Below are 27,053 nucleotides of genomic sequence, written 5' to 3' on the forward strand. Positions count from 1 at the left end.
AATGACTGTTTTATCATGATGTGGTCTTGCTCTTATTAATTTAGTGGCTACCTCTGTAATTACGTGCAAAATAATAGGCAAAACTCCCTCTTTATCAATTAGATATGGGACTGTAAGAAAGGTCACTTGATATGCAGCTAAATGTTTGCCACGCTTTGCAGCATTACCTCAGAACGTTCATCTGGGTGAAGCAGGCAAGGGCCCATCTGTTATTGTTGCTGTTGTTGTTATTATTATTATTATTATTATTATTATTATTATTATTATTATTATTATTATTATTATATTTTGTGGGCATGGGTGTTTTGTTGTATGTCTGTGTACCACATGCATGCAAGTCCTATAGAGGGTAGGAGAGGACATGGGGTCCCCTGGGAATGGAGTTATAGATGGTTGTGAGCCACCATGTGGATTATGGGAACTGAATCTGGAATGACTGGAAGATTAGCCAGTGATCTTAGCTGCTGAGCCAACACCCAGGCTTTGTTTTGTTATTACAAACCCAGATATGGTGAAAGTTCAAAGTCAAATGATCTTAACTCAGCCTACCCCTAGAGACAGGTGCTCTAGTAGCGGAGGAGGCACCATTCAGGGGAGGTGTGTGCTTATCAATATATATCGATATATTTTAATAATTAACACATATTAACTTATACTGATAATATGTTAATAAATTAAGATATAATATAAATGTATTATCAATATATGTTATACATATTTAGAAGACCTTTCTGTATTTTTTTTCTTTTTGGAGACAGGGTTTCTTTGTGTAGCCCTGGCTGTCCTGAAACTTTGTAGTCCAGGCTGGCCTCAAACTCAGCGATCCACCTGCCTCTGTCTCCCAAGTGCTGGGATTAAAGGGGTGCACTGCTACCACCACCCAGAAACTTTTCTGAAATTTTTATTGAAACAATCCAATATAAAATTTTATGTTATAATAAATCTGGGTGACCTGAATTTTATTCCTAGGACCCACATGGTGAAAGGAGAGAACTGATCCCCATAAGTCATCCCCTGAGCACCACATGCATGCCACCCACAGAGCATGCTCCTTTCCCCACAAAAGAAAAGAAAGAAAGAAAGAGAAAAACTCCTGCCAGGTCTTGGCCTTTTGGATAAGATCATGTATTAAAAGGCAAAACTCTTGGGCTGGAGCGATGGTTCAGACACTAGAGGCTGGGCTCACAACCCTAGAGACGAAACAGCCAAATTGTTTATTTTATTTTATTTTTTGGTTTTTCGAGACAGGATTTTTCTGTGTAGCCTTAGCTGTCCTAGACTCACTTTGTAGACCAGGCTGGCCTCAAACTCACAGCTATCTGCCTGCCTCTGCCTCCCGAGTGCTGGGATTAAAGGCATGTGCCACCATGCCTGGCATAACAGCAAAACTCTTAATTGATAATTAGCACACAAGTATATTTCTCAATGCCAAAGAGTTATCAACTGAAGATGGGAAATATAATAAAATTATATTTCTCAGTGCTGAAGATATTTACACATCTTTTGGGAAAGCGATGACAACCGCTTTCTGCCGTAAGACAGTCATGAGTGAAGCTGCAGAGGTTTCTTTTTCAGTTTTTCTTATCTTAACTTTTAATCCCTGAATTCGTCTACGGAATCCATTAAGAGAAGAAAAATGAAACAGTTGGGTGTGCGTGGGTTTTTTACAAAGATGAGTCACAACAGGCAGCAATATCTCAGAGGACGGAGAAGCGGAAAGAGAAGGAGAAAAAACTGTTCAGTCATGGCCCGGGCTGATGAAGCAACATGTGAACTGACAACATGTTGTCAACCTGTGCAGATCTGTCTGTGAGCCTGGGGACCGGAGGACCTGAGTGAATGGGGCGGACCTCAGTCTAAGGCTGTGATAACTTCACTTCAGTTTCAGTGTGCACTTACACATGGATGAAAGAGAGAAGCAATGATCCGAGGAAGGTTGTCTTAGTTCAGAAACACATGTAAGTACATAAACGCCGGTAAGCACATACTAAACAGAGCAGCCCTTTCCAAGAACTTTCTCAGGACAGACAGATGGAAACACAATTTCCTGGCACACACTATAGAGTCTATCTGGGGAAGCATGAAAGCAAGGCAGAAGGCCATGTCTAGAGTCAGGGTACACTGGGGACAACACTCAGCATGTCCTTTCACCGTTGCTATAGTTATGTTCTGACATCCAATAACAACAAACACGTCTTATAAATTGAACGCAAATGTTTGTCACAGGAAGCACAAAGTCACATCCAAGAATCACCCAGGGAACAAAACGCACCTGAGGTAAAAGGTCCCCTGCCTTTTTCCCTAGAGCATCTCTCACAGTTCCTGAGGCCTTGTTCACCATGCATTGTTCTTTTGTCTGTGTTCTGACATCTCTTCCTCCTTTTTATTTTTAAAAGCAAGAGTATCCAGCGCAGTGGATAAGGCTGAGTATTCTTGGGCACTCATCCTTGTGTGGAGCCATTGACATGCCAAGGGAAGGAGGACAGCGCACATGATAAGTGCAGACTTACATCTAAGATCCATGCATGCCACTCTGCCACTGGCAATGAGGGTCCGTGCCTTGGAAGGCACCAGCAATTCCTTCTGATCCTGAGATTCCAGGCAACTGCTTAGAAAACATCTGCAAAGTCTATCCTGGTACCCAGTGGTCTAGTTCTTTGGGATGGGACGATGGGCACATATAGGGCTGAGCATCCTAAAAGTTCTGGGAAGCTTGAGTAATAAAGTTCTCTTGGGGCAATTAAAAAAGTTAAAATAAATAAAGCAATAGCAAGAGTATCTCAAGGAATAGTTTCTTCACTTTATTTATTTATTTATTATGTTTTTTGAGACAGAGTTTCTCTGTGTAGCCTGGCTGTCCTGGACTCACTTTGTAGACCAGGCCAGCCTTGAACTCACAGAGAACCACCTGCCTCTGCCTCCCGAGTGCTGGGATTAAAGACATGCGCCATCACGCCTGGCTCATTTTTTATTTATTTTTTAAATTGTTTCTTAAGAGTGAAAATTAGCCAAAGGAGTTTTTTTTAATCATAAAATTTTTTATTTATTTATTAAAAATACAGTTTTCTGTTTGTACACGTGCACGCCAGAAAAAGGCACCATATATCATTATAGGGAGTTGGGAGCCACCATGTGGTCACTGGGAATTAAACTTCAGACCTCTAGAAGAACAGGCAGTGCTCTTAACCTCTGAGCCATCTCTCCAGCCCTGCCAAAGGAGTTTTAAAAAGTGCTACTCATGTAGGCTAGGTAGCTCTCTAAGCATATCATGAAAAGGGTAATTCATTAGTGTTTTGTATAGCCCCTTTGGTCCCAAAGCAAACCAGAGCAGAGAGTCACTTGGATGAGACTGGGACCCAGAGGTCCTGCCAAGGAGTCTGTGCTTTTAATGGCTGTGGAGGGCTACCTGCCAGTTCAGATGAGAATCACCAGCAGAGTAGCTTTTAGATTTCTGGAAGCGTTAGCACTTCTTAAAGAAAGGGATGTAAAGGGCCCTTGTCTGGCATGGGATAGGCCCTGGATTCATCCTCGGCACTAATAAGACAAAACCAACCACAGTATCAGCCATGATAGTACATGCTGGACTTGGGGGCTGGTGATTTAGCTCAGCAGGAAAAGGCTTGAGTGCTCCGCAAGGCTCTGGGTTCAAACCACCACAAAAGAACTCACAAGCAGTGGGAAGGAATCCTGTGAGTCACATTTTAATAGCTTTGTTTTGGCTTTAAGCAAGTTGTGAGGTAGGAAGGAGAAACTGTCTTTTTTAAAAATGATTTACTCTAAAATAAAATTTTATAATAAAGGAAACTTGCGGGTAAGCAGGTGATGTGGGGAACAGGAGCTATGGGGGGGGAACAGGAGACATTGGGGGACAGAAGACATGGGGGACATGGAACAGGAGTTGTAGGATGAACAGGAGTCATAGGGGGACAAGAAACATGGGGACACAAGGGACATGGGCGGGCAGAATACATGGAGGGTACAGGAGACATTGGGGAACAAGAGACTTGAGGGAACAGGAAAAATGGGGGAACAGAAGACAAGCTGTAGTATAAATTTGGAGGTTTATGTTAATAGTGTGATTTTCAAAGTGGACACATGACTTCTGGTTGGTGACTGTGTTGGCCACAGAGACTGGAGGTCCTGGAAGCTTAGTTATTCAAGGAAGATGTGCTTTTGACAGACTTTCTTTTATGTACAGGTGTGTGCTAGAGAGGAAAGTGTGTATCTTAGCCTCCCTCATTGCAACCCGGAACTCTAGGGGAAAGTATCCCTTTGTTTCTGTGTGAATTCCCAATCCCTCACTTCTTTATAAGCACAACAGTCAGCATTAGAATAGTTGTCTCACACACACACACACACACACCCACACACACACACACACTATATGTCATATTTCATGTTTACTATTGTGCCTATTCCAGGGACTCTCCACCGACAAAAGACAAATGTCGTAGTGCACACCTTAAACCCCAGCACTCGTGAGACAGAGGCAGATGGGTCTCGGTGAATTCAAGGACAGTCTGGGCTGCACTGTGAGTTCCAGCCAGGGTTACATAGTGTGACCCCGTCTCAAAACAACAGCAACAAAAACCACAACAGCAACAACAAACCCAAAAAGTGAATTCTCCGCAACCTTGATCATCCCCACTTAATGGTTGAAGAAGATGACACACACACACACACACACACACACACACACACACACACAAATAGTTCATAAGTTACAAAAGCAGTTGTACATTGAGCAGTGCCCCTCACACAAGTCACGCGAGGCAGCTTCCCGTGGCTGGTGAGAACACTACCCATCACTTCCTATCCCACCACTTCCCAGAGCACCCAGAGCGCCTGTCACTTCTTCTATAAGTAGATGGTCCCTGATTATGCAACGCTTTATGTTTCTTCCACTTCACTATGGTGTTAAAGACATACGGGTGAGCGTTGTCGGTATGTGCGCATTTCACGTCTGTGCACATGGGGGCCAGAGGTCACTTTCCTATGTCACATTCCAATGTCACAGCCCTCACTGGGACGTGGGGCTAGCCAATTTAGAGAGACTGGCTTGCTGACTAACTCCATGGCCCATTTTGCCTCTGTTTCCCTGGCACATCTGATTGGTGTTTTTTTTTTTTTTTTTTAATCTTGTTGACAAGCTCTAGTGAAAGTAAAGACATTAAGTTGAATCCATCGGTGTGGGCTTAAACTTTAAAGAAGGTTTAAAAATTACAGCATAGATGGTTGAGTCATGCTTTTCTTTGAAAAAACAGTTTTTGGTGATCTGCAAATTTTAATAGAGTGAAAAAATTCTCATACCCTTTTTATAAAGTTCGGTTTCTTATACATCTTTTTTTTTCCAGCCCCCCCCCAAAAAAGAAAGAAAGAAAGAAAGAAAGAAAGAAAGACTGATAACAAGATCACTTCCAGGCCAGCATGAACTCCTTATGGGGGCTGATCTGGCCATACCACATCTGTTCCTTAACTCAGCACTGTACAGTGTGTGGCCAGTGTCAGACTCTACCCACACCAAAAGCGCACATTAGCCTGGCAAATACAGTCAGTTATAACCAGATGTAGCCTTCAATGGTCTGGGGGTTATGCAATTTTAAGTTTTTCTGTAAGAAACATATGACTAAAAATCAGGTACAAAGGTAAAGTATATTATTTATTTATATACTATTTGTTATTAGAATGAGGAAAACAACCAAATTATCAATTTGAAAAAGGCAACATATTCTGTAACATCTCCAAATCTAGAAAAGTAGTCCTCATTCAGCACAAGGATTAATTAATTACCAGACAGAATCTATGACATATTTTTACAATTTTGGCCAATAGTAATTTTTTCAAATTCAAACCTGTTACTATAAATGCAGGTCTGTGCTACACACAGAGATCGTGGCATCTTTGTATTATTTGAGATTAATTCCCCCGCCCCCCCCAACATAGGAATTTTGACAAACTATTGTGTGCAAACCGTAAAGAATGAAAACAAGCCTGAGATTGGTTATTTAGTTATGTCATCTGAGTGTTGTTTATATAGTCACCCAGAGGTGATTAGGCGATAATAAGATTCGTGTCTATCAGTTGGAACTTACACGTCTAATGATGGCCTTTCCCAAGCTAGCTTCTGGCTCGGGGCATCTTCCCCTACCCACATGGCTCTGACGTATGGCACCTGTAGGGAACACTCATGTTATCATGTTATCACTGGCCCTGAGTCCCTAGTCCAGGAAGCAGAGTAAATTGGGAGTAGTGGAAATATTCCTGAATAGCATTTCAACCCCAGATGGTCAGCACGGTCTAATGTGCTCACAGAGATAAAGGCGAATTACAAAAACACACCCCACTAACTCCCAGCCAAATGAATCTCCAAACAGCATCCCCTAGATCAGAACATCAAAGCAGCATGTATTGCGCTGGGGGTGTGGCTGTCTGTCTGGCTGTTGCTTGCTTGCTTTTTACCAAGCCAACACAGCTTAACCTTCCACCCCACTCACCTCCCAGGGCCCCTGGAGTTTCTGGTGAGGTATGGGAGTTGGGGACCCCAGGAAAGCCTCCTAGAGCTTGTATAAGGCCTTTCATCATCAGAAGTTGCATCTTGCATGAGGGCCAGGAGTCTATGTGGCAGTCAAGAAAAAGCGGGACGCGCTGCGTATTTGGAAACCGGGTAATGGCACGGAGCTCCGTTACTGACTTGTTCCGTGCTCTGAGGCTGTAGGGGACCGTGTTGATATTGGCTGAGAGACTATTTCTCTCCTGGCAGTGATAGCTGCGGAGTATCTGTAGCCGTCCCCGCTTTGAGGATTCTGACTCTCCTAAGGAAGAGGCCTAGTCACCAGCATTTAACCTCCTTGTACTAACCGCCATACTCTGTGTTCCCCTACAGCCCGGGGCTCTTCCTTCTCCCCACAGCCTGTTGAGTTTGCCTGCCCTTCACCCTCCTTTCTGAAGTTCTCCAGCAGTCTTGTCACTCTGACCTTCTTCACAGAGATGCTCGCCACACCCTCAGGAAATACATGACGACTGCCCTTACCGCAGTCTCCCTTTTCTTACCAAGTCCTTCGCGCTCCTGGAGGAGGGAGGAGCCATGTTTACACTTTGAAAACTCTGCTCCCCTGAAGGGTCTAAATTTCCTTCTTGTTCTCAGTGCCTCCACTGGGCAGGAGTGAAAATGGATGGTGACAGTTTGCTCGGGCGGCACTATTCAGGTGCTGTGGCGTGCCTGTCCTTTGCATTTGCCTGAGCAAGAGGGAAGCTCTGAGAGAGGGAAGCAGTTACAGCGGGAAAGGCAAGTTCTTGCTTGTCCACCGCTGGTAGCTGCCGCTGGAGTGGAGGAGGAGTAGAAGCTCTCTCAGGTCACCGAGAGTGAGTGTGACTACAGAGCTGCCCTGCACTCCAAAGCCATTGGTCAGTAATGTGGAACAGTCCCCAAACCAGAGCTCAGGGACACATCTCTGCCTCGGTCTTGTCCTGTTTGGTCACCGTCATGAACCTGCTGTGTTGTCCCTAAAGCCTGAGGAGGGCCTTCCACTTAAGTGCCAACGAAGAACTTTCTCCTGGGTGTCATTGCCAGTTGGCACGTGGTTCTCCCAAAACTACTTGATCCAATAACAGCTCTTGATATTTTTTTCTGTTTGCTGAATGGCTAAGTTAATTAATTAAATTAACATATAATTATTAATTAAACCAGATTAACTTTTAATAGATGGATGAAAAAAAAAAGAATCAAAAGGAAAAGAGCATGATGGCTCCGAGGTTTGGTGGAGGAGAAAGTTTGTTGTAGATATGTGGGCGAGCATAGCCAGAGGCGGGGGCATCTGGAGGGCGGGGGAGTCCAGAATGGACAAGACCGGACTGAGCTGTGCCCCGTGTGGAGAGGGGAGGGGAAGGGAGAGGGGAGAGATCAGGGGAACCACGTGCAACAGCCAGGAGGCCCAAAGGCACAAAGAGGGTGGGTAACCAAAATGGTTGTATTGTATAGGGAAGAGCCGCCTGGCCCTCTGGGCTGGAGAGTTCAGGGTAGGGGGTGGGGTATGCCACCCAGGAGGGCTCAGTCCCCAGTAGGGACTGGGGGTGGGGTAGGGAGGATGCAGGGAGAACCTGGAGGCCACATCCACTTTGCTATGTTAAATAGGCACCTCAGGCGTTTGTCCCAGGCTTGAAACCTAACAATAATATTAATTAGGATTTAATTATTAAGTTGAAGCAATTTAACTATTAATTTGCCAAAGCATTCCCCCGATCAAATACAGTTAGAGCAATTTGTACTTCTGGTAAGGTTGTCTAGTGTCCTGCGTACTTTAGCAAAGGGTGATTTTTGAATGTAGTAATACTGTACATATGATCCATGCCGAAGATTTTTTTTTTTTTTTTTGTTTGTTTGTTTGTTTGAGACCAGGTTCTTCTCTGGGTAGCCCTGGCTGTCCTGGACTCGCTTTGCTTGAACTCACAGCAATCCACCTGCCTCTGCCTCCCGAGCACTGGGATTAAAAGTGAGCGCCACCACACCCAGCTCCATGCCAAAGATTTTAAAACGAGGATCATCTTGATGGAAGCTAAGGAGGTGCTTGGAAATGTTTATAGCTCCTGAGATTGTTAAAGGATTCTCGTTAAAACCAGAAACAAGAATGTCCTGAAATTACTGCCTATATGCAACATTCTAATAGAGTTTCTTGTGTAATAAAAATATTAAAAAAATAAAGGTCAGAAGAGTAAAATCAGGCAGGGGAGATGGCTCGGTGTGTAAGAACACTTAAGGGCCTGACTTTGGTTCCCTGTATTCATATAAAAAGCCAGGCATGGCCACACGTGCCTGTAACCACAGAACTATGTGGAGTAGAGACAGGAGGATTGCTGAGCTCTGCTGCATGCCAGCCTCACTCCAGGTTCAGTGAGAGAACCTGTTTCAAGGGAATGTATACACATATATAATATACCGAACCCCCAAATGCATTGTACAAACTGAACATATTAAAATTCCTAATGATTTTATTAACTAAAAAAGAAACTTTTTTTCTGAGACAGGGTTTCTCTGTGTAGCCATGGAACTTGTTCTGTAGACCAGGCTGGTCTTGAACACACAGAAATCTGCCTGCCTCTACCTCCTAAGTGCTGGGGTTAAAAGCATACATCAACACCACCAGACAAAAGGAAACATAAAGTTTACAAATTATCAAAATTTTTAAAAATTATCAAAATTAATAAAAGATTGATTTAGAGATGTGCCCAAACATATGCAAACACAATTGCACACACACACACACACACACACACACACACACACACACATATACACCCACACAGAGGAAAAAACCCCTCAGTCAATTCAGAAACCTAAACAAATTTCAATACAACGTTAAGAAATAATTGCAATAAAATATCTTTACAGTAGCAACACAGAAACCTAGGAATAAGTATAATAAATGAACTATAAGATCTGTGTAGAACATTCTAAAATTTTGTTAAAGGTTATTACAGAGGATCTAAGCAGATGGAGAGAGATACACTGTGTCTATAAATACAGATGTTTATGCTGTAAAGATACAAAATTTCCTTAAATTGAGCAGTTGGTTCAATGTCATCTCAATTAAAAATAAAAGTCAATCCTAAAACTTACTAGAACAACTATGCTTTCCAGTATGTAGGGAGTCCTGTCTTACTAGATTTCTATAATGTGATAAAAATTAGTAACATGATATATGACATAATGACTTTGTGTATTAGGTGGAAGAGGGAAGGTTAATCAATAAATAATATACAACAATTTGGTATAAGTAAAAATTCTAATGCTGATGATTAACACCAAGAAACAAAGATACATTCCAAATGTAAGAAGAACCCTACCTTAAAAGGAAACATAAAACAAACAAACAAGAGCATTCTTGTAAGGTCTCCTTTACAGAAAACACAACCAATCACAATGCAGCATTGTGGCGTTCAGTTCCAATGGATACATCTACGAAATACTCCCTCATCTAAGGCTCCGGCAGCATTTGGAAAAAGGGGCTGAAAGACTGTAAGAACCAGAAGATCAGGGACCTTGCTGTGAGATTGTGTTTCCTAGTAACGTCAGAAGCTACACGCATAAAGTCACACCAGCAAGAGTGCCTAAACATGAGCAGAACAGGAATGACACCAGTAGACGGCTAAAGTGGATGGGGGAAAAAGCCCATGGGACCTCAACTCTATACAAAGAACTACAGGCAACTAAGGAATACTGAGAGTGGGAGAAATAGTGTTCCCCAGTGAAGAGCTCCCAAACAGTCATGCAAAACCAAATGGTCAGCCCTGAAAACATAATACAAGTAACATTATACAGACTGAGGTTTTTTATATATATATATGTGTGTGTGTGTGTGTGTGAGTGTGTGTATACATATATACATGTAATAACAGTTAATGAAAAAAGAGGCCATGGGTTTGTAAGAAAGCAAGGAGGAGTATATCGGAGAATATGGTGGGGGGAGAGAAGAGAAGGGAGAGATGATATAAGTTATATTATAACCTTAAAAAATAAAAGAAGTAATGGAAAAATTGTCTTGGACACAGTATGTGAAAAGACAAATTCAAATGGAACAAAAGTGTTACAATATCTGCAACTGACAGAAAATTAGTATTCAGAGTATTTAAAAACTGTCAACGAGAAGAAAATGATAGTGGCCTTATCACACCTAAAGAAGTCGAGGTTAGGGAGAGCCTGGAGAGATGGCTCAGTGGTTAAGAGCACTGACTGCTCTTCCAGAGGTCCTGAGTTCAATTCCCAGCAACCACATGGTGGCTCACAACCATCTATAATAAGATCTGATGCCTTCTACTAGCATTCAGGTGTACATGCAGACAGAATACTCAAATAAATAAATAAATCTTAAGACAAAGAGGTGGAGGGTAAACATGACTGGCAGCCATGCTGAAATGATGCTCCTTGTGTTATTAATGAGAAATGCACATTCAAGCTGCACCGGAATTCTATCTCCCACCTTCTAAGTTGGGGAAAACATAAAATAAGACAATTCAAACGTCCTTGAGCACTATGCTGGTGGTAGCGCAAACAACACAGGAAGCTGGAAAACAATTTGACACCCACGGGCAAAGTTGTTATTAGTGCTCATGATCTATGATGGGCAAATGCCTCTTCTAGGTGTGCGCCCGGCAGTGCTAACAGCACACCAGGAGAACGAGCCTAACGATGCTTTCCTTGAATGAACAATGATACTGGAAACAACACATTAGGATGGAGAGTGCTCATTTGAAGAGAAATCACTTTATATTCTCCTCGCCTGGTCCTCGGGGTGTCTGGCCATACCTGGAACAGATAGCCAACCTTTATCCTTTCCTCTCTGTCATGTACCTCTCTCTAGATTCCTACAGGACATTCTCCACCATTGAGAGGAGAGTGAGGTCTGACTTTCACACGAACTCTGGCGCCCCATTTTTGACCACATCCCCTGGATAGGGAGGCCTGGTAGCACTCAGAGGAAGGATAGCAGGCTACCAAGAAGAGACTTGATACCCTCTGAGCATATACAGGGGGAAGAGGTCTGCCTCAGTCACAATCATAGGGGAGGGGAGTAAGGGAAAAGTGGGAGGGAGGGAAGAATGGGAGGATACAAGAGATGGGATAACAATTGAGATGCAATATGAGTAAATTAATAAAATATTAAAAAAAGATTTCTGTCTTACTTAGTAACATTATTGCTGTGCTGAAACAGCATGACCAAAAACAACTTGGGGAGGAAAGGGTTTATTTCACTGACACTTCACATAACAGTTCATCATCAAAAGCAGTGAGGGCTGGAGGCAGGAGCTGAGGCAGAGGCCATGAAAGAGTGCTTCTTACTAACTTGTTCGCCGTGGCTTGCTCAGCCTGCTTTCTTATAGAACCCAGGACCACCAGGCCAGGGATGGCTCCACTTACAATGGGCTGGGTCCTCCCACATTAATCATTAAGCAAATGCTCTACAGGCCTTGTCTACAGCCTGATCTTATGGACACATTTTCTCAGTTAAGGCGCCCTTCTGTCAGATGTCTCTAGCCTCTGTTAAGTTGACATAAAACTGGCCAGCACAATCTCCCTTATCCCTGGTACTTGCTTCTGTCCAGATTTCATGGCAGGCTCTTTCCACTGGAGTCAGTATCACCTCCTCAGGGAGCCCTTTACCATTTCACCTAAATTAGCCTTCCTACTTTATTCTCTCTTAGTTTTAGTGTGTTTCCTATTAAAAATACTGATTTTAAATTATGCATATATGCATATATCTATCTGGGTTTTTTGTTATGTTTTCATCCCTTTTTGCAGGCCTTTAATGTTAAATAGCATCTCCATGAGGCCAGGGAGTATCATGCTTCGCTTGTTCATGGTTGTTTCCCCTTCACAGAGTTGGGTATTCAGTAGTGACCCAATAAACTTGGCCTGAACTGCAGGCTTGAATGAAAATAGTGTGGAGACTATGTATTTATATTTAAGGCTGATCTGAGAGTTAGCTTCATCAGCTCTCATTCATGGGAAGGCTAATATGAACCAAAACAGCTACAGCCACAGAAGTTCCTAGTGTACGCATTTAGTATATAGAAGATGTGTTTACTTGTTCTAATTTTATATCTAAAAAATTTAACCAATGTGCGCCTGAACATTTGTTCAAAGTAGTTTCAGTAACCTTATATACAAAACACTAGATTAAAGGTTTCTCAATGTCTACACTTCTTGGAGCTATGTTAGTGTATTTTTAGGTGGCCTCCAATACACACTTAAATGTAGCACTCATAAATGCTAAGATAGAGAGCTGGTGTTAAATACTATGTATGTTAAATACTATATCTGGATCCTTTCAGAAAGATGTGAGTGTAGTGGAAGTTTTGGTTTCTTTTCTCTTTGAAAGCAGTTTAATTATACATCCATTTAACGAAATATGTTTTGGTGTCTTTAAAAATCCAGTTATGTTATGTAAACATGTTTTTGTTTTAATCCCAGGAGTGGGATATGGGGCTGATTCAGATTGTCCACAGCAGAAAACCATTTGCCTCATGTAAGCTCTGAGAGGGGCTCTTTGCCAGCTGCAGGTAGTTTCATTCTGAGGACTCTGGAGAGAGAATAAATGTCAGAGAGAGTGGGGGGTGAGAGAGAGAGAGAGAGAGAGAGAGAGAGAGAGAGAGAGAGAGAGAGGGAGAGAGAGAGAGAGAGGGAGAGAGGGAGAGAGGGAGCGCGAGAGAGCGAGAGAGCGAGAAAGAGAGAAAGAAAGAAAGAAAGAGAGAGAGAGAGAGAGAAAGAGAGACAGAGAGAGAGACAGAGAGAGAGACAGAGACACAGGGAGAGAGACAGAGAGAGAGACAGAGACACAGACACTGACATAGACAGAGAGACAGACACAGAGAGACACAGAGACAGACAGACAGACAGACAGACAGACAGACAGACACACACACACACACACACACACACACACACACACACACACACACACGGGTGGGGAGAAGGGGAGAGTCGGGGTGGGGTGCTCCAAGAAAGAAGGTTGCTGCTGCTACCCTGTAATGACCCTGCTTGCTGGTGATGCAGTTTGAGGAGAAAAAGTTGGAGATATCTTGAAATGAAGATTGGACTTGCCCCAGGGAACCCAATGACCCTGACCAGCAAGAAGTAGCTAAGGAGAACAGACCACCAGGCCACAAGGGCTCTGAACTGCTAAGCCATCCATTCTGTTTTTCTTTTTATTCTACTTATTTATTGAGGATTGCATTTATTATATTTACTTAAACCATAGCTATTAATGTATTTTTGCTTGCTAGTGCACCTCATTTTTCCCCTTTATTTTTGCACTCCAGAGATTGCAGGGCTGTTTAACAGCTACAGAGACAGCTAAGGAGATAAGGCCAAGGTGACAGCATTTGAGAGCCCATTGAACCTCCACAAAACATGAACATGCAGCAGGGTTTTATATATATTTATTTATTTAATTTTGTTTCCTGTGCATGAGTGTTTTGCCTGCATGGATATCTTTGGACCATATGTATGCAGTGCCCAAGAAGGACAGAAGAGGGTGTCAGATCCCCTGGCATTGGAGTTACAGACAATGATGAGCCACCATGTGGTTTGTGGGAATTGAACCCAGGCTCTCATCAAGAGCAGCTGTTGCTCTCTTAACTGATGAGGCACGTCTCCAGCACAGAGCTTTACAGTTTCCATCACTGAACTAGCCACTAATGATGGGTGGAAAAACTAATCTAACATGAAAACTTATGAAAGAATTATTGAAACTGAATTAAAAAGGAGTTGATTTTCATTAGCAACATGTAATTACACAGTATCAGAGCAGTGCACTAATAATAACGCAGCTAAAAGGGAGTGAGATCTGACTATGGTCAAAGGCTGTGCAACTACTCACTGTGCAGTAAAGAGATAAAGCAGAGCTCATAGTAATATCTTAGTATTTATTTAGAAAAGCAAAAACAGGGCAATTGTCCAAAGGTTTCAAGAGCTACTGCTTAAATAACATTTTAATAATAAGCCAGGGAATTCTGACACCATAGTATGTTTCTGGTCTGATTGTCTCACTCCACTTCCTGAAAACCTGACAGCAAGTCGGGAATTGGCGAAATTCCCAGTCCCCGATTTATTTCTAGTTATCTGAGTTAAAAGAGTATGGAAGAAGAAACAAAAGACTGAGCCAGATTAGTGGTGGCAACAGTCCATCCCCTCCCCCCAAGCTCATAACCCTTCTACGCACACCCATCCAAATCCACCCGGCAGAATGCCTGGCCTGTAAACTCTTTCCCCTGGCTCAATGTTCCTCCAAGGAATATGAGGTCAGAGCTCTCTTAGGGCTTCCTGTCAGGTGGGTGGAGGTGGCCTGGGTAGCCTGCCAGATGGCCAGAGCCGGGTTTGTGCCTACCTGAGAAACACGGAGCTGGGGCTGTCAGTGGAGCTGTGTGGGGCCTCGGCACTGGTCTTTGGGTTGCTGGGAATCTCAAACTTGAACACACTGTCACTGGAGGAAAGCCTTTTCTTCACCATTGTACTCTCGTCCAGGGCTACTACTTCAAGATGTCAGCTCAGAAGCTCATTTCTCTAGCGCTCTCAAGAAGAAAGCGAAAAGTTTCTGTATTTCAGCTCGTCACAGCGCCTGCCTTACAGGAAGCTCCTACCTGACCCTGATCCAGCCCAGGCTTTTTTTTTTTTTTTTTACAAGTTGGTTAATGAGTAACATGTCAGTATGACACAGCGCGGTTCTCATCCTACTGACATTTGCTCTGAAAGAGAAACAAATGTGTTTGGGGGAATTCAGCTCTCACTTTGATAACATGAACATTGCTGAAGCTCTGGGCTTAGGTGGAAAAACCTATATGAAAAAACAAGCAGTTGAGTCAAAACACAGAGGAACAGAGTGTGCTGCAGGTGGACATTAAAAACAAGATGCCTACCCTTGCTCACTGCCCGAGCCTGCCTGGCAGGGTAAAGAATGTGGATGTGCTGTCTCCCCACACATACAGGAAATAATCCTCATCACTACGGCCAGGATGCTTGAAGCTGTGTGAGCCTCGGTCCTCGGCACCTGAAAGCTTCTAGAGTTCTGATGGTTTTGACAAGGCAAAGTCAACCAAATCCAAATGCCCTAGCTTTATATTCCGCTAAGTCACATCTGGCCACAGCCTTTAACAAAACCTTAACAGCAGAGACACTAAGAAGCAAGAGATTGAATCTCATCTCTGCTACTTGCTGACTGGGCACTTCCTATGGTCCCCACCGTACTGTGCTGGATGTCTGTCTCTCCGCCTCTCAGGCTTAGAAGACAATTACGTGGAACAATGTGCCATGGTGATCTTTAACTAAGCATGGGCTGGTATATGCTGTACCCAAACCCAGGAAGTCCAGAGAGGAAACTCCTTTTGTGTGATAATATTCAACTGCTGATGCTCACAAGATGGAAAACATCGGGCCCCTCCCATTGGCGTTTCTACAGCGAGGAAGGTTGTCCCAGGAGAGTCTGGGCTCTGCTCTTCTGGGGTTTTGTGATTAGCCAGTGACACTGAGAGGCATGGTTTCCTTGGGAAAGCAAACCTTCAGCTGTGGCCTCATTATCACTCTGCAGATAGCCAGGCAGGGGCAGGTTTGCTGACAATACCACTGTCTCAAGGCACACTCTGGAAATTAGACGAAGCATGTCTTCCAGTGGAAATTTACTCAAACCTAGTCGGGTGACCTGTTTGGCTGCCTGTGTTTTTTCTCTTTTTAAGCTTGAATGCCATGACTCCGGGGAATCAGTCATTGCTGGCCAAACTGTGACTGGTGGCCCCACTAGTGTCCTGGGCTGAGACGCCAATGGTTTCTTGGACCCAGCTGCCCTTTTGCGTTTCTTGAGGGCACCTAATCTATGTCTCTTTTCTGTTCCCTTGTCTTGGTATTTCTATTGTGTGGGAATTCATATTGCCACGATATGGCATAAAAGCTAAGTTATACTAAAGTGTTGTGTGAAACCATTCATAATGCCTTTTCGAGAAGCATCTATTCCTGCAGCAGTTTTTACCCTTCTTTAAGAAAAGTTTTTTAAGAAAGAAAGAAAGAAAGGTCCTCTCGACCCACATGTTAACAACCAATGAAGTGTAGGGTGTTGTTTTTCTCCTGTAGGTAGGGAGTTTAGCTACAAGCACTGTTCAACTCAGAATAAAAAGTCTCTAAAGGAGGAAATCCTGGTGGTGGTGGGCTGGGCATAGCTTTCACTAAGAAAGCTTTCCTATTGTTGACGAACACGCTGTGTGTTCATTGGCAAAGCTCTCTCGCCTCCAGCTTCACAGCCTCCCTGCCCGCTCTGTCACTCGTTCTCATAGTCTGCATTTCAGTTTGAAATTCTTGGCCTAGATGACATTCCAAGTCTTCTCAGCCTCCTTGTGCAGACACCGCAGAATAAAAGTTGACTCCAAGTATTTTTTTTTCTTTTTAATTCTTTAATCAAACAAGGTCAATAGTTCCAACAACTGTGGCATTGCGCAATGCTGATAGTCTCGTTTACTTGAGCCCGAGCATTCTGAAGTCCCCGGCTGAAGAAGTAATACACTCTTTGCTGCTGGATTTGAGGTGGGGACCCTATGATTGTTTAATCTTCTCTTCCTCCTCTCTCTCATTTTTCCTAGACGTGCCAGGCTTGCCTATCGAGAAATATGATCCAACTGAAAGCACCAGACAGTTTCAAAACAACTTTCCAGAGACATGGAGTATCAGATTCTATCTCTGAGTGGGTCTTTCCTCTGTGCTTAAGCAAAGCTAGAAAGATTTGCCCTCTGAGACTCATCTGATGGATTAAACTACCTCTTGGGTAGTATGAGTAGCAAAGGTAAAAATGATTTTAAAAAAAAGACTCTTTTCCTCCTCCTTCCTCATCTTCCCTCTGTTTTTCCTCCTTCCCTAGTCACCACCGTTTCAAGGCCTACTGCTCAGAGCCCACAGCTCTGGGTCATAGCTCTGCCCTCATTTTATAGTGCCAGAGATGCGGGGCCTCGCCTCGCTGAGGATGGGGCAACTCTCCTGCTGAGGGGGAGTGGTGCCTTTCACTAGCATTATCTTCCACGGAGCCTGAGGGAAAGGAGCGAATGTAGGTTCGAAGTGGCTATCACTGCTGTCAGATTTATCAGAATGCCGGTTTGGCTGGCTCCCATCGATAAGCAGATATCAGATCCAGAAGACACTGACCAGTTCTAAGGCTGTCAGGTGTAAGCTGTGACATTCAGAGGAGGAAAGTCAGGGAGCTGAGGACTCTTCCAGATTTCTGGGCACACTTGTTTTCTACCTTTTCATGGGTAAAGAAAACGAACCTGGCTGGGCGTGGTGGCACTCGGGAGGCAGAGGCAGATCAATCACTTGTGAATTGGAGACCAGCCTGGTCTACAAAGCAAGTCTAGGATAGCCAAGGCTACACAAAGAAACCTTGTCTTGAAAAACAACAACAACAACAACAACAACAAAAACCAGAAAACAAAAAAAAAAAAACCCCGAACAAAAAACCAAACCAAACCAAACCAAAACAAAAACGATCAAAAATAAGAACCTGTTTCCACACCCCTAGATGCTTCCTGGTCTCTAGTACCCATGTAACAGGCATGGTGTCATGTGCCCCATAACTCTAGTGCCTGGGAGTGAGGGGCGAGAGGGAAGCAAGCAGATTCCAGGGGCTTGAAGGCCAGTCAGTCTAATTGAAGCTGTGAGCTGTGAGACACCGCCTCAAAAGATAAGGTGGAGTGGGATAGAAGTTCCCCAAAGCTGACCCCTAACCTCATACACATGTGTACACATATGCATACAACACACACACACACACACACACACACACACACACACACACACACACACTTGTGTGCGCACCATTCATTTTCAGCCTTCTGTAATTGTGATTGACTAGCACTTGTTACTTAGCAGTGTTATGTAAATATGCTGGTTTTTCCAGAAAAGAAAGCTCTACTGCGTTGTGTTGGATGGTTTCCGTCATGTATACTCTCCCACTGGGCCTGATCCCAACATGGTGACCTCCCAATTGCTGGGATATCAGGTCCATATCACCTCACCAGCATCCCATACGGAGGGATATGAGTGCTGTGTGTGTGCATGCATGCGTGTGTGCGTGTGTCTGTCTGTCTGTCTGTCTGTCTGTTCCTACATTTTACTTTCACACATTAGCTTGCACAGGCTTTGTCATCAATCGTATAATGTCTTAATTTTAGAGATTTCTCCTTATATTTTGCAGTTGGTTTCTGGGACTTGTACTGGAGCTACAGACAGTCGTGAGCCACCTTGTGGGTGCCGGGAATTGAATCTGGGTCCTTTGGAAAAGCAGCCATTGCTCTTAACTCCTGAATCATCTCTCCAGCTCCATATTTGAATTCTTATTGGGTCACTTTAATAGCCTGGGATCTTAAAGATGTCTATGTTTTTAGCTTTCTAATCTGCAAATAATGGAATCTACCATTACTCTTTTTGTAGGAAAATTAGCTGGTCAATACTTGTAAAGAAGTTGAATATGGCTTAACATATAATACACGATCAGCAACTTCCTACTTACTGGACAGCACTTCTAGCTGTTTGTCTTTGTATTTTCAGTAAAAATGTGATGCATTACTTAAAGCAACTAATAACCTCATGAGTACGTGCGGACAAGTGTTGCTTATGGGGGTCAGATAGCTGCTGGAAGTCTACTCTCTCTTTCCACCACGTGGGGCCCAGTGAGCAAACGCATTCCTGCTGAGCCATCTCCCGTGCCCTAACTGGCCCTCCCTTGCCATGTCATACTATAATCCATATGATACAAAGTTCACCTGTATAAGTGTACAGTTTAGCGTACCTAGAGTTGTGCAACAACCCCAAGCATCTAATTTTAGAACATTTGCATCATTCCTAAAGAAGCCTTGCACTCAAGAGCAGTGGCTCTGCCCTTCCCCCGCTCCTCTCCACTCAGCCCGGGTATCTACCGCTTTCTCTTTGTATAAACAAGACACTCCGCGTTATCTATAGAGGGAGGGAGTTCCTCTTCTGGTCGTTCCTTACAAATGGGTGCCTACTATATAGGATTATTTTGTGACCGGGACTCTTTCATTTAACACATTTCAAAACCTCACCCGTGTAACGTTCGCCGTCACTTCTTTCTATGTTCAGCACAGTAAGATTCTGGTGCCTGTGGAGCCCCAGTTCATTTACTCATTCTTCAGTTGCCATGTGGGTTGTTAATGTCTTTGGGCTGTTACGAATAACCCTGTTATTGATACTTGTGTCCACGTATTTGTACATGGACAGGCTTTTAATTCTCTTTGCTGAAATGCCTGGGAATAAAACTGTTCATGTTTATCTTTGTGAAGGGTTGCCCAGCTGTTTTCCAAAATGACAATAATACCTTACGTGCTGATCAGCAATGGATATAGGTTCCTATTCCTGCAGGCTTGCCAACACTTTACAATTCTAGTGGGCGTGGTGACTCATCATTTTGATACGTATTGTCTAATGATCTGGAGCATTCCTTCTATGTGCTTTGGCCATCTGTATATTCTTTTTGAAGAAATATCTGTTCATAATTCTTGGCCTATTGTGGTGGTTTGAGTGAGAACGGCCTCCATAGGGCTTATATATTTGAATGTTTAGGTCCCAGTTGGTGGAATTGTTTAGGAAGGATTGAGAGGCGTGGACTTGGAGGAGGTGGTCCACTGTGGGTGTGCTTTGAGGTTTCAAAAGCCTACAGGAGGCCCAGGCTGGCTCTCTTTCTGCTGCCTGCTTATAGATAAGACGTAAGCTCTTGGCTACTCCTCTAGCAAGATGCCTGCCTGCCTGTTGCTGCACTTCCCGTCATGATGATCACAGACTAACCCTTGGAAACTGTAAACAAGCCCCAATTAAATGCTTTTTATAAAGTTTCCTTGGTCATAGTGTCTCTTCATAGCACTAGAGTAATGACTGAGACAACTGTCTTTAAAGTAGATGTTTGCCTTTTTATTATTGAATTGCATCTTTTATATGTTTTGGGTGCATGTTCCTTAGACATAAGTCTTGCAAATATTTTTCACCATTTCCTATGTTATTTCTTCTATTTCTTAATGATGTTCATTGATTGAAGCAGAAAAGCTTTTCCTTTGGACAAAGCCCAATTTATTCAAGCTTTCTCTTTCACTTGTCATCTTGTTGTCATACCTAAGAAACCACGGCTCAACTTGAGGTCATGATGATTTATTACTATATTTTCTTCTTTTTCTTTCTTTCTTTTTTTCTCTTATTTTCTTCTTCTTCTTCTTCTTCTTCTTCTTCTTCTTCTTCTTCTTCTTCTTCCTCTTCCTCTTCCTCTTGTGTTGAGGTTAGTTTTATAAAATGGTGTTTGTTTCTCTTACCCTATCTCATAACCCAGGTCTCACATAAATAGTTGACTCTTTACTATTTAAAATTAAGCTTCACAACACAACCGTGAGCAGTTTATGTATATTCTTAACCCTCTACATTATGTTGTTTTACTCCCGGCAAACATCCCAGTGATAACTTGCACTTTGTAGCTTTCCTCAGCTCTAGAGCCTTTCTCTTGATCTTCCTTGGACCTCTACCTATGGCTGAATCCCCTGATTCTTCTTCTAACTCCTCCTCCCCTGGCTGGCAGGAAGTCCAACCCTATTCTCTCCCCTGCTCATCGATTTGCTGTAAGCTGCTTTATTGACATGTATCTTCTTGGCTCTTTCCTTAGCAGGGGACAAGGGCAGTTGAGACAAAGTTAAGAATATCATTGGACAACTTTGTGACTCAGATCTGTGTTCACCACTGGCCACAACAGTTTTGAGATGAGTCCAGGAACTCTTAATGCCGATTATGAGATTTGGGGACTAATATGGACCTTAAAAAGCATCCAGTTAAGATAGCTCATGTTACAGATGGCTCATCTTTCTTTTTTTAAGTGATAGTGACCCTCTCATGCTTACAGGAATAATCAGTAGCAAGACTAGCACCCCCTCCAGGCTCCTTTCATTTCTGACTTGATAACAGGACGCTTTCTGCATCCTGGTGCTGTGTAGACCCGACCCTCAGTTGTGCTGCCTAGTTAATTCCCTTGAGCAGCAACCCATTTGTGTTTGTTGTTTGTTCCTTTTGTTTCTGTTTGGTTTCTGCTGTGTAGCCCAGGTTGGCCTTGAGCTGCTGGCCCTCCCAATTGCTGGGATATCAGGTCCATATCACCTCACCAGGATTCCATACGGATAGATGTGACTGTGTGAGTGTGTCTGTCTGTCTGTCTGTTTATTTCTACATTCTACTTTCACACAACAGCCTGTGAACATGGTGGTTACCTTGTTATGTCTCTCTGGACTTATTCTCTTTATTGGCTTACTTCTGGGACAGCCAACCCTCCCTATAACCTGTCAATAAAGATCTTTACCATTTGAAGCTAGACATCTTTCAGGGATTTAAAAGAAATTATAGTTGGAATAGTAGAGAATTAAAATGTACCCCTTTCTTATATTTTTGGTTGTGAGCCTAGCCTTTAATGGCTGAGCAATCTCTCCAGCCCAATATACCCCTTTCTTTGTGCTGATAGTTTTAATAAAAATTAAAGCAAAAAACAAATGAAATTCCCAACTCCAAAAGCCTAACCCTGTGGTTCTCAACCTGTGGGTCATGACTGTTTTGAGGGTTGCATACATATCAAATATCAGATATTTACTTTATAATCTATAACAGGAATAAAATTGTAGTTATAAGGTAGCAATGAAAATAAGTTTATGTTTGGGGCTCACCACAACGTGAGGTATTAAAGGGTCGCAACATTAGGAAGGTTAATAATCATTGAGCCTAACCCATAGTTCTTACTAAAAAATGTTAAATTCTCGTGTGTGTGTGTGTGTGTGTGTGTGTGTGTGTGTGTGTGTGTGTGAGCGCGCGCGCGCCAGGCCAGAGGCATGGAGCTGAGAACTGAACTCAGTACATATTCTTAACAGCTGAGCCACCTCTTCATCCCCTCATTACAAGGAACTCAAGAAACATAACCTACAACAAAACCTATCTTTCTATATTAAAAGCCAAGTCCTGCAGAGCCGACACACAGAAGCTGGAAACACAGAGCTCTCCTGAGCACACTGAGCCTTAAGCTGCAGCCACAGCCTTTATCTTCAACTTGAAGGACATGAGAAACTCGCCTAAGAAGTCTACGCAATGAGTATATAAGCTACACGCTCTTGTTCAGAAATCCCTGAGTGCACTCAAGTCTGTAGAGCCATGCTCACTTTTGCTCAAGGCTCTAAAGAGAAACAAGAAAGGTCCCTCAATGAGCAGCCAAGACATTCTCCATGCAAGAGTAAGATCTTCCATGTAGCAAACCGCTGCACACCATGCTCCACTATTTGTTTTCCCAGGTCTGAGACCTGTCACTTACAATTTCATGTCCAGTTCCTCTGCTTTCACGTCCCTCCCTGGGAGCAAACTCTTGAGTATAGTTTGCAGTATTTGCTGGATGCTCCTCTTTCGCGACAGGGCCTGCTGTCTCTTCATTTTTTTTTTTTTTTGTGAGCCAGTTGATCTCTGAGACACTCTGGAGAGTACCAGGAAGGAACTTTGAGTTCATGCTCCACCTGGCCAATGGCAGCCCTGTTAGCCAAGTGTCTGGTTTCTCTTTCAGACACTGCTCAGAAAGGCGGGATCAGCCACAGTTAAAAACGTCCATCTGTGGCTCTAAAAGTGACCACAGGAAGTTTGGTGCGGCCCCTGTGGAGAGCTGCGATGGAGATTCCTCAAAACTAAAAGTAGAGCCCCCACATGATCCAGCTAAGCCCTTCCTGAGCATGGACCACAGGGGTCTTGCACATGTATGTTTGCTGTAGCATTATTTACAGGAGCCAAGATGGGGAACCATCCTAGAAGCCCATGAGATGACGAGTAAAGAAAATGCTTTATCTAACCATAAAGAATGAAATGATATCATTTTTATAAAAATGGACGGAACTTGAGGTCACGTGAAGTGAAATGAGAAAAACTAGAAAGACAATTATTATGTTTTCTCTCACACGAGGAAACTGTACTTCAATGCATGTGAGCACACACAACACAAACCTGTTCATAGGGGGCGTGGCTACTTGAGGAGACAGAGGTCACCAGTGCGAGACGGGAGTAGGGACAAGAGAGGGTTTACCTCACTACGACCTACACCATTCCTAATGTGAGTGTGTGCAACCTGAACATTTCCACCAGAATTCTCAAATTATCCTGCTTATTTAAGTTCAGGACTGTACACTATAGAATCCAAACATCCCCAATATAAACTGGATGCCCGCTGTATCACCCATGTTTAAACTAGACTTCCTGTAATCAGAACAGAACATGGCTTCTGCTGACCATGTTCAGTGTAGCGTCATCACGGATCGTCCCTCGCTGACTAACAAAAGGAAACTTGCCATGGGGGGAGGGCGCTAGTAGAGCTGCTCTGTTCTATTCTCTATTTCTAAGTGGCTCCATCGTGCCAGCAAGGCTGACACTGAAACTACTTGTTAATTAGAATAAGTAGAGGTCCTAACAGCATTTCCCCCCTTTGTGTCAGACAAAATTTCAGTTGTTGAACTCAGATGATTGGAATGTATTTTATTTGATCACTGCAGAACCCAGGGTCCATGGGAAGATGGTGTCTTTGTACAGGAAGTACAGTGATAACAATGTCAAACAGAAGAGCACAGCGTGTCTGAGTTTAAGGAGAAATGGAACCAGAAGTTCCCATGAACAAGCCTATTGGGGCCATAAATGACTTTTATTCTCTTATCTCCACCCTCTGTCCTCCCCTTTGATTAAAAAACTTGTCTCAGATTCTGAGGAAGATTAGAGACGCTAATGCTCATGTTAGTCAGCTTTCCGTCACTGTGACACCTGAGAAAACCACTTACAGGAGGAAGAGGTTCATTTTGGCTAAAGGGATGAGTGGATGCCACCCATGTCAGCTGGCTGCCTTGCCTTGGGCCCGAGGCTAGGTAGAATATCATGACAATTAGGGAATGTGGCCACAATGGCTCTACTTAAAGCAGTGGTTTACAGTCTTCCTAATGCTCTGGCCTTTTAATACAGTTCCTCATGGATTGGTGGCCCCCAGCCAAACAATAATTTTTATTGCTATTTTATAACTGTAATTTTGCTACTGTAACATAAATATCGTCATTTTCCCATAGCTTTCACAGGTGATCGCTGTGAAAGGGTCGTTCAATCCCAAAGGGGTCGAGACCCACAGGCTGAGAACTGCTGATTTAAATTAATAACCCTCTGTGTCCCCATACCTGACCCCTTGTAGCTTCTGCCCGCTTTAACCTGGGCAGGTGATTTGTTCCGGCGAGTAGAATATGGCAGAAGTGAAGTTTTGACGGTTAGAAGCCTAGACCTCAAGAAGTCTGAGTGTTCCTTGCTTCCTGTGGTTCTCAGGCAACATGTCCGAATTACAGGCCTCCTCCCCGAGAGACTACCTGAGCAGATGTGGGTCTTTCCAGCTGTGCTAGCCCGCTCAGCTCCTGTCTCCTGGGCCATATCACCACAGTCACATGGTTGAGCCTGGCCCAAATCTAAGTGATCTGAATTCCGATACTTCTGCTAACTCGTAGGCTCACGGGAAAAAAAAAATCATGTTCAACACTTATGTTTTATTTTATTTTCGTTGATAGATATATTTTATTTTTCATTAACTTATTTTTAATTTTAATTTTATTAATTTATTCAGATTACAACTAAATTGTTATCCCATCACTTGTATGTTTTAAGATGGTGTGTTAGTAAGGGAGAGCTGCTTCTGACTGTCACTCATACTATGAATGGGGTAAACTGGTAATAGCTTCTCCCGGGGACAATCGCATTTTAAGTGTCAGGTGTTTGAAGTAAATGAAGAAAATGAAGTGAAATCTGCATCAGATGTAATCAAGGGTGCCCGAGAGAGTCTTGGTGAAATGACAGACAGATGTGTTGCAGAGCCAATGTATTAAGAGGGAAAGGTGACCTTAGGATTAGGGCACCTACGATTGGTCTCCAAGTCAGACATGGTAGATCAGAACTCTGGCTCTCACGTCCCCAATATGCTGGGACCATATCCCCACCACCTTTCTGTTCCTGCACTCCACTTGCAGTTTCTCAGCAAAACTCAGGATAGGGCTCAGCATCTGTCTCTCTTCTCAGATCTGTTTCCAAAAGTGCTGTTCTCTGGGACCCAGCTCTTCTGCACTAAAAGGGTAGCATACCATTAGTGTGACAGCCACACAGCTCCGGCTTCTGCCTCATGCCTGACACGTAAGTGCCCTCAGATCTTCTGAGGTCTTAGTAACCTTGCAGCTTAGTTTTCTTTTCTGAGAAATGACGATGAGGAAAGGAAACTGGCCAAGCTCTATTCCTTCTCTGCACGGCTTGGCTTTGCAGATAAGGAGAGACCCAGAAGAAAAGCAAGAATTGATTGTGTTTAAGAGAGGCAGTCCAAGGTCCCTTTGATCACCAGTGAAGACACTTTCTGCTGATAGGAAACCTGGAGTTATGGGCCCAAACTTTTAGTAAATATTAACTCCCATTTTACTACTTTTCTTATCAGCTGCAGAAACGAAAGTTCAGACTTCATGTGATACACAAAATCCAAAGTCACACATGCGATGGGAGGTGAGGTCATAAATGTAATAGCAGTCCATTATCCAAGTTGTAATCAGAGAGAGAGAGAGAGAGAGAGAGAGAGAGAGAGAGAGAGAGAGAGAGAGAGAGAGAGAAATCTGCTTCCCACTTGACATCACGAATATGAAACAGTCATTCCTCCTTAGGAATGACTAAGCCCACAGTGCAGTTCCGGACACATAAGGGAACTTGAAGGTGGTCTCTAGGCATCAGGTTAGATAAGTTATCTGATAGAAATCCTGGACAGGTCTAGACAGGTCACCACCAGCTCAGCTTGTAGGAAAGCAGGAACGGGCTCCTTGGAAAAAGAGGACGGAGGAATTCGGGGATATATTTGAAACAATAAGCCGCATTATAACGATGATATCGTCCAGGGTGAAGCGCTCCAAGCCCTGCCATCAGAACGCCTCACTTCCATGGGATGTGGCTCAGGTCACTCGGTCTACGTTGTTCCCAGTTTTCTTATATGTAACACACGGGCCTGGGGATGAATCGGATTTTCCCCGATCTGTGGATCATTCCTGTAGCTCGTATAAAAGTTGGGAAATGCTGTGTAAAATTTCCGTTCTCTTGAGAGACCTTCATGAAGGTCACACGCAGTAAGTTCACGCACCTGTATTAGCTCAGGCTGAGCCAATTTGGATCATGCAAGCCTATTAACGTCTGTTGGAAGAATCCCATTCGAGATATGCTGCCACTGCCAATTAAAGCTTTCTTTGGCTCTAAAGACGTCTACTTTGCCAAAAGAGGAAATGGAGGCATCGTATTTTGTTGATTGCCTATTCTGTCAGGAGCCACCCAGGTACTTTATATCTTTCTCCTTTATTCCTTACAATAACCATGTAGAATAGTACTATTTTACTTTGATGACACTGACTATAATGGTTATGGCTCCCCATCGCCGGTTTAGCTTTATGAAGAGAGCCACAAAAGACACAGACTCTCTGGGTTC

General features: G+C 43.4%; 1 protein-coding gene across 2 annotated transcripts in view; it reads right to left on the reverse strand.

Annotated features, from left to right (window-relative positions):
* The window catches only part of GRAMD2B (GRAM domain containing 2B), a 94,348-nt gene extending 79,235 nt beyond the window's left edge, over positions 1-15,113 (reverse strand). Inside the window, exon 1 of one of the 2 annotated variants that reach the window (XM_084779733.1) lies at positions 14,880-15,113. In XM_084779733.1, coding sequence (XP_084635859.1) covers positions 14,880-15,001 — 122 coding nt within the window. In that variant the 5' untranslated portion in view covers positions 15,002-15,113. The remainder of the gene's footprint in view (positions 1-14,879) is intronic. The other variant, XM_084779734.1, reaches the window with a different exon arrangement.
* Positions 15,114-27,053: the final 11,940 nt, after the last annotated feature.

Source organism: Acomys minous (assembly GCF_964271855.1).
Source record: "Acomys minous genome assembly, chromosome: 4".
Taxonomy (NCBI): Eukaryota; Metazoa; Chordata; class Mammalia; order Rodentia; family Muridae; genus Acomys; species Acomys minous.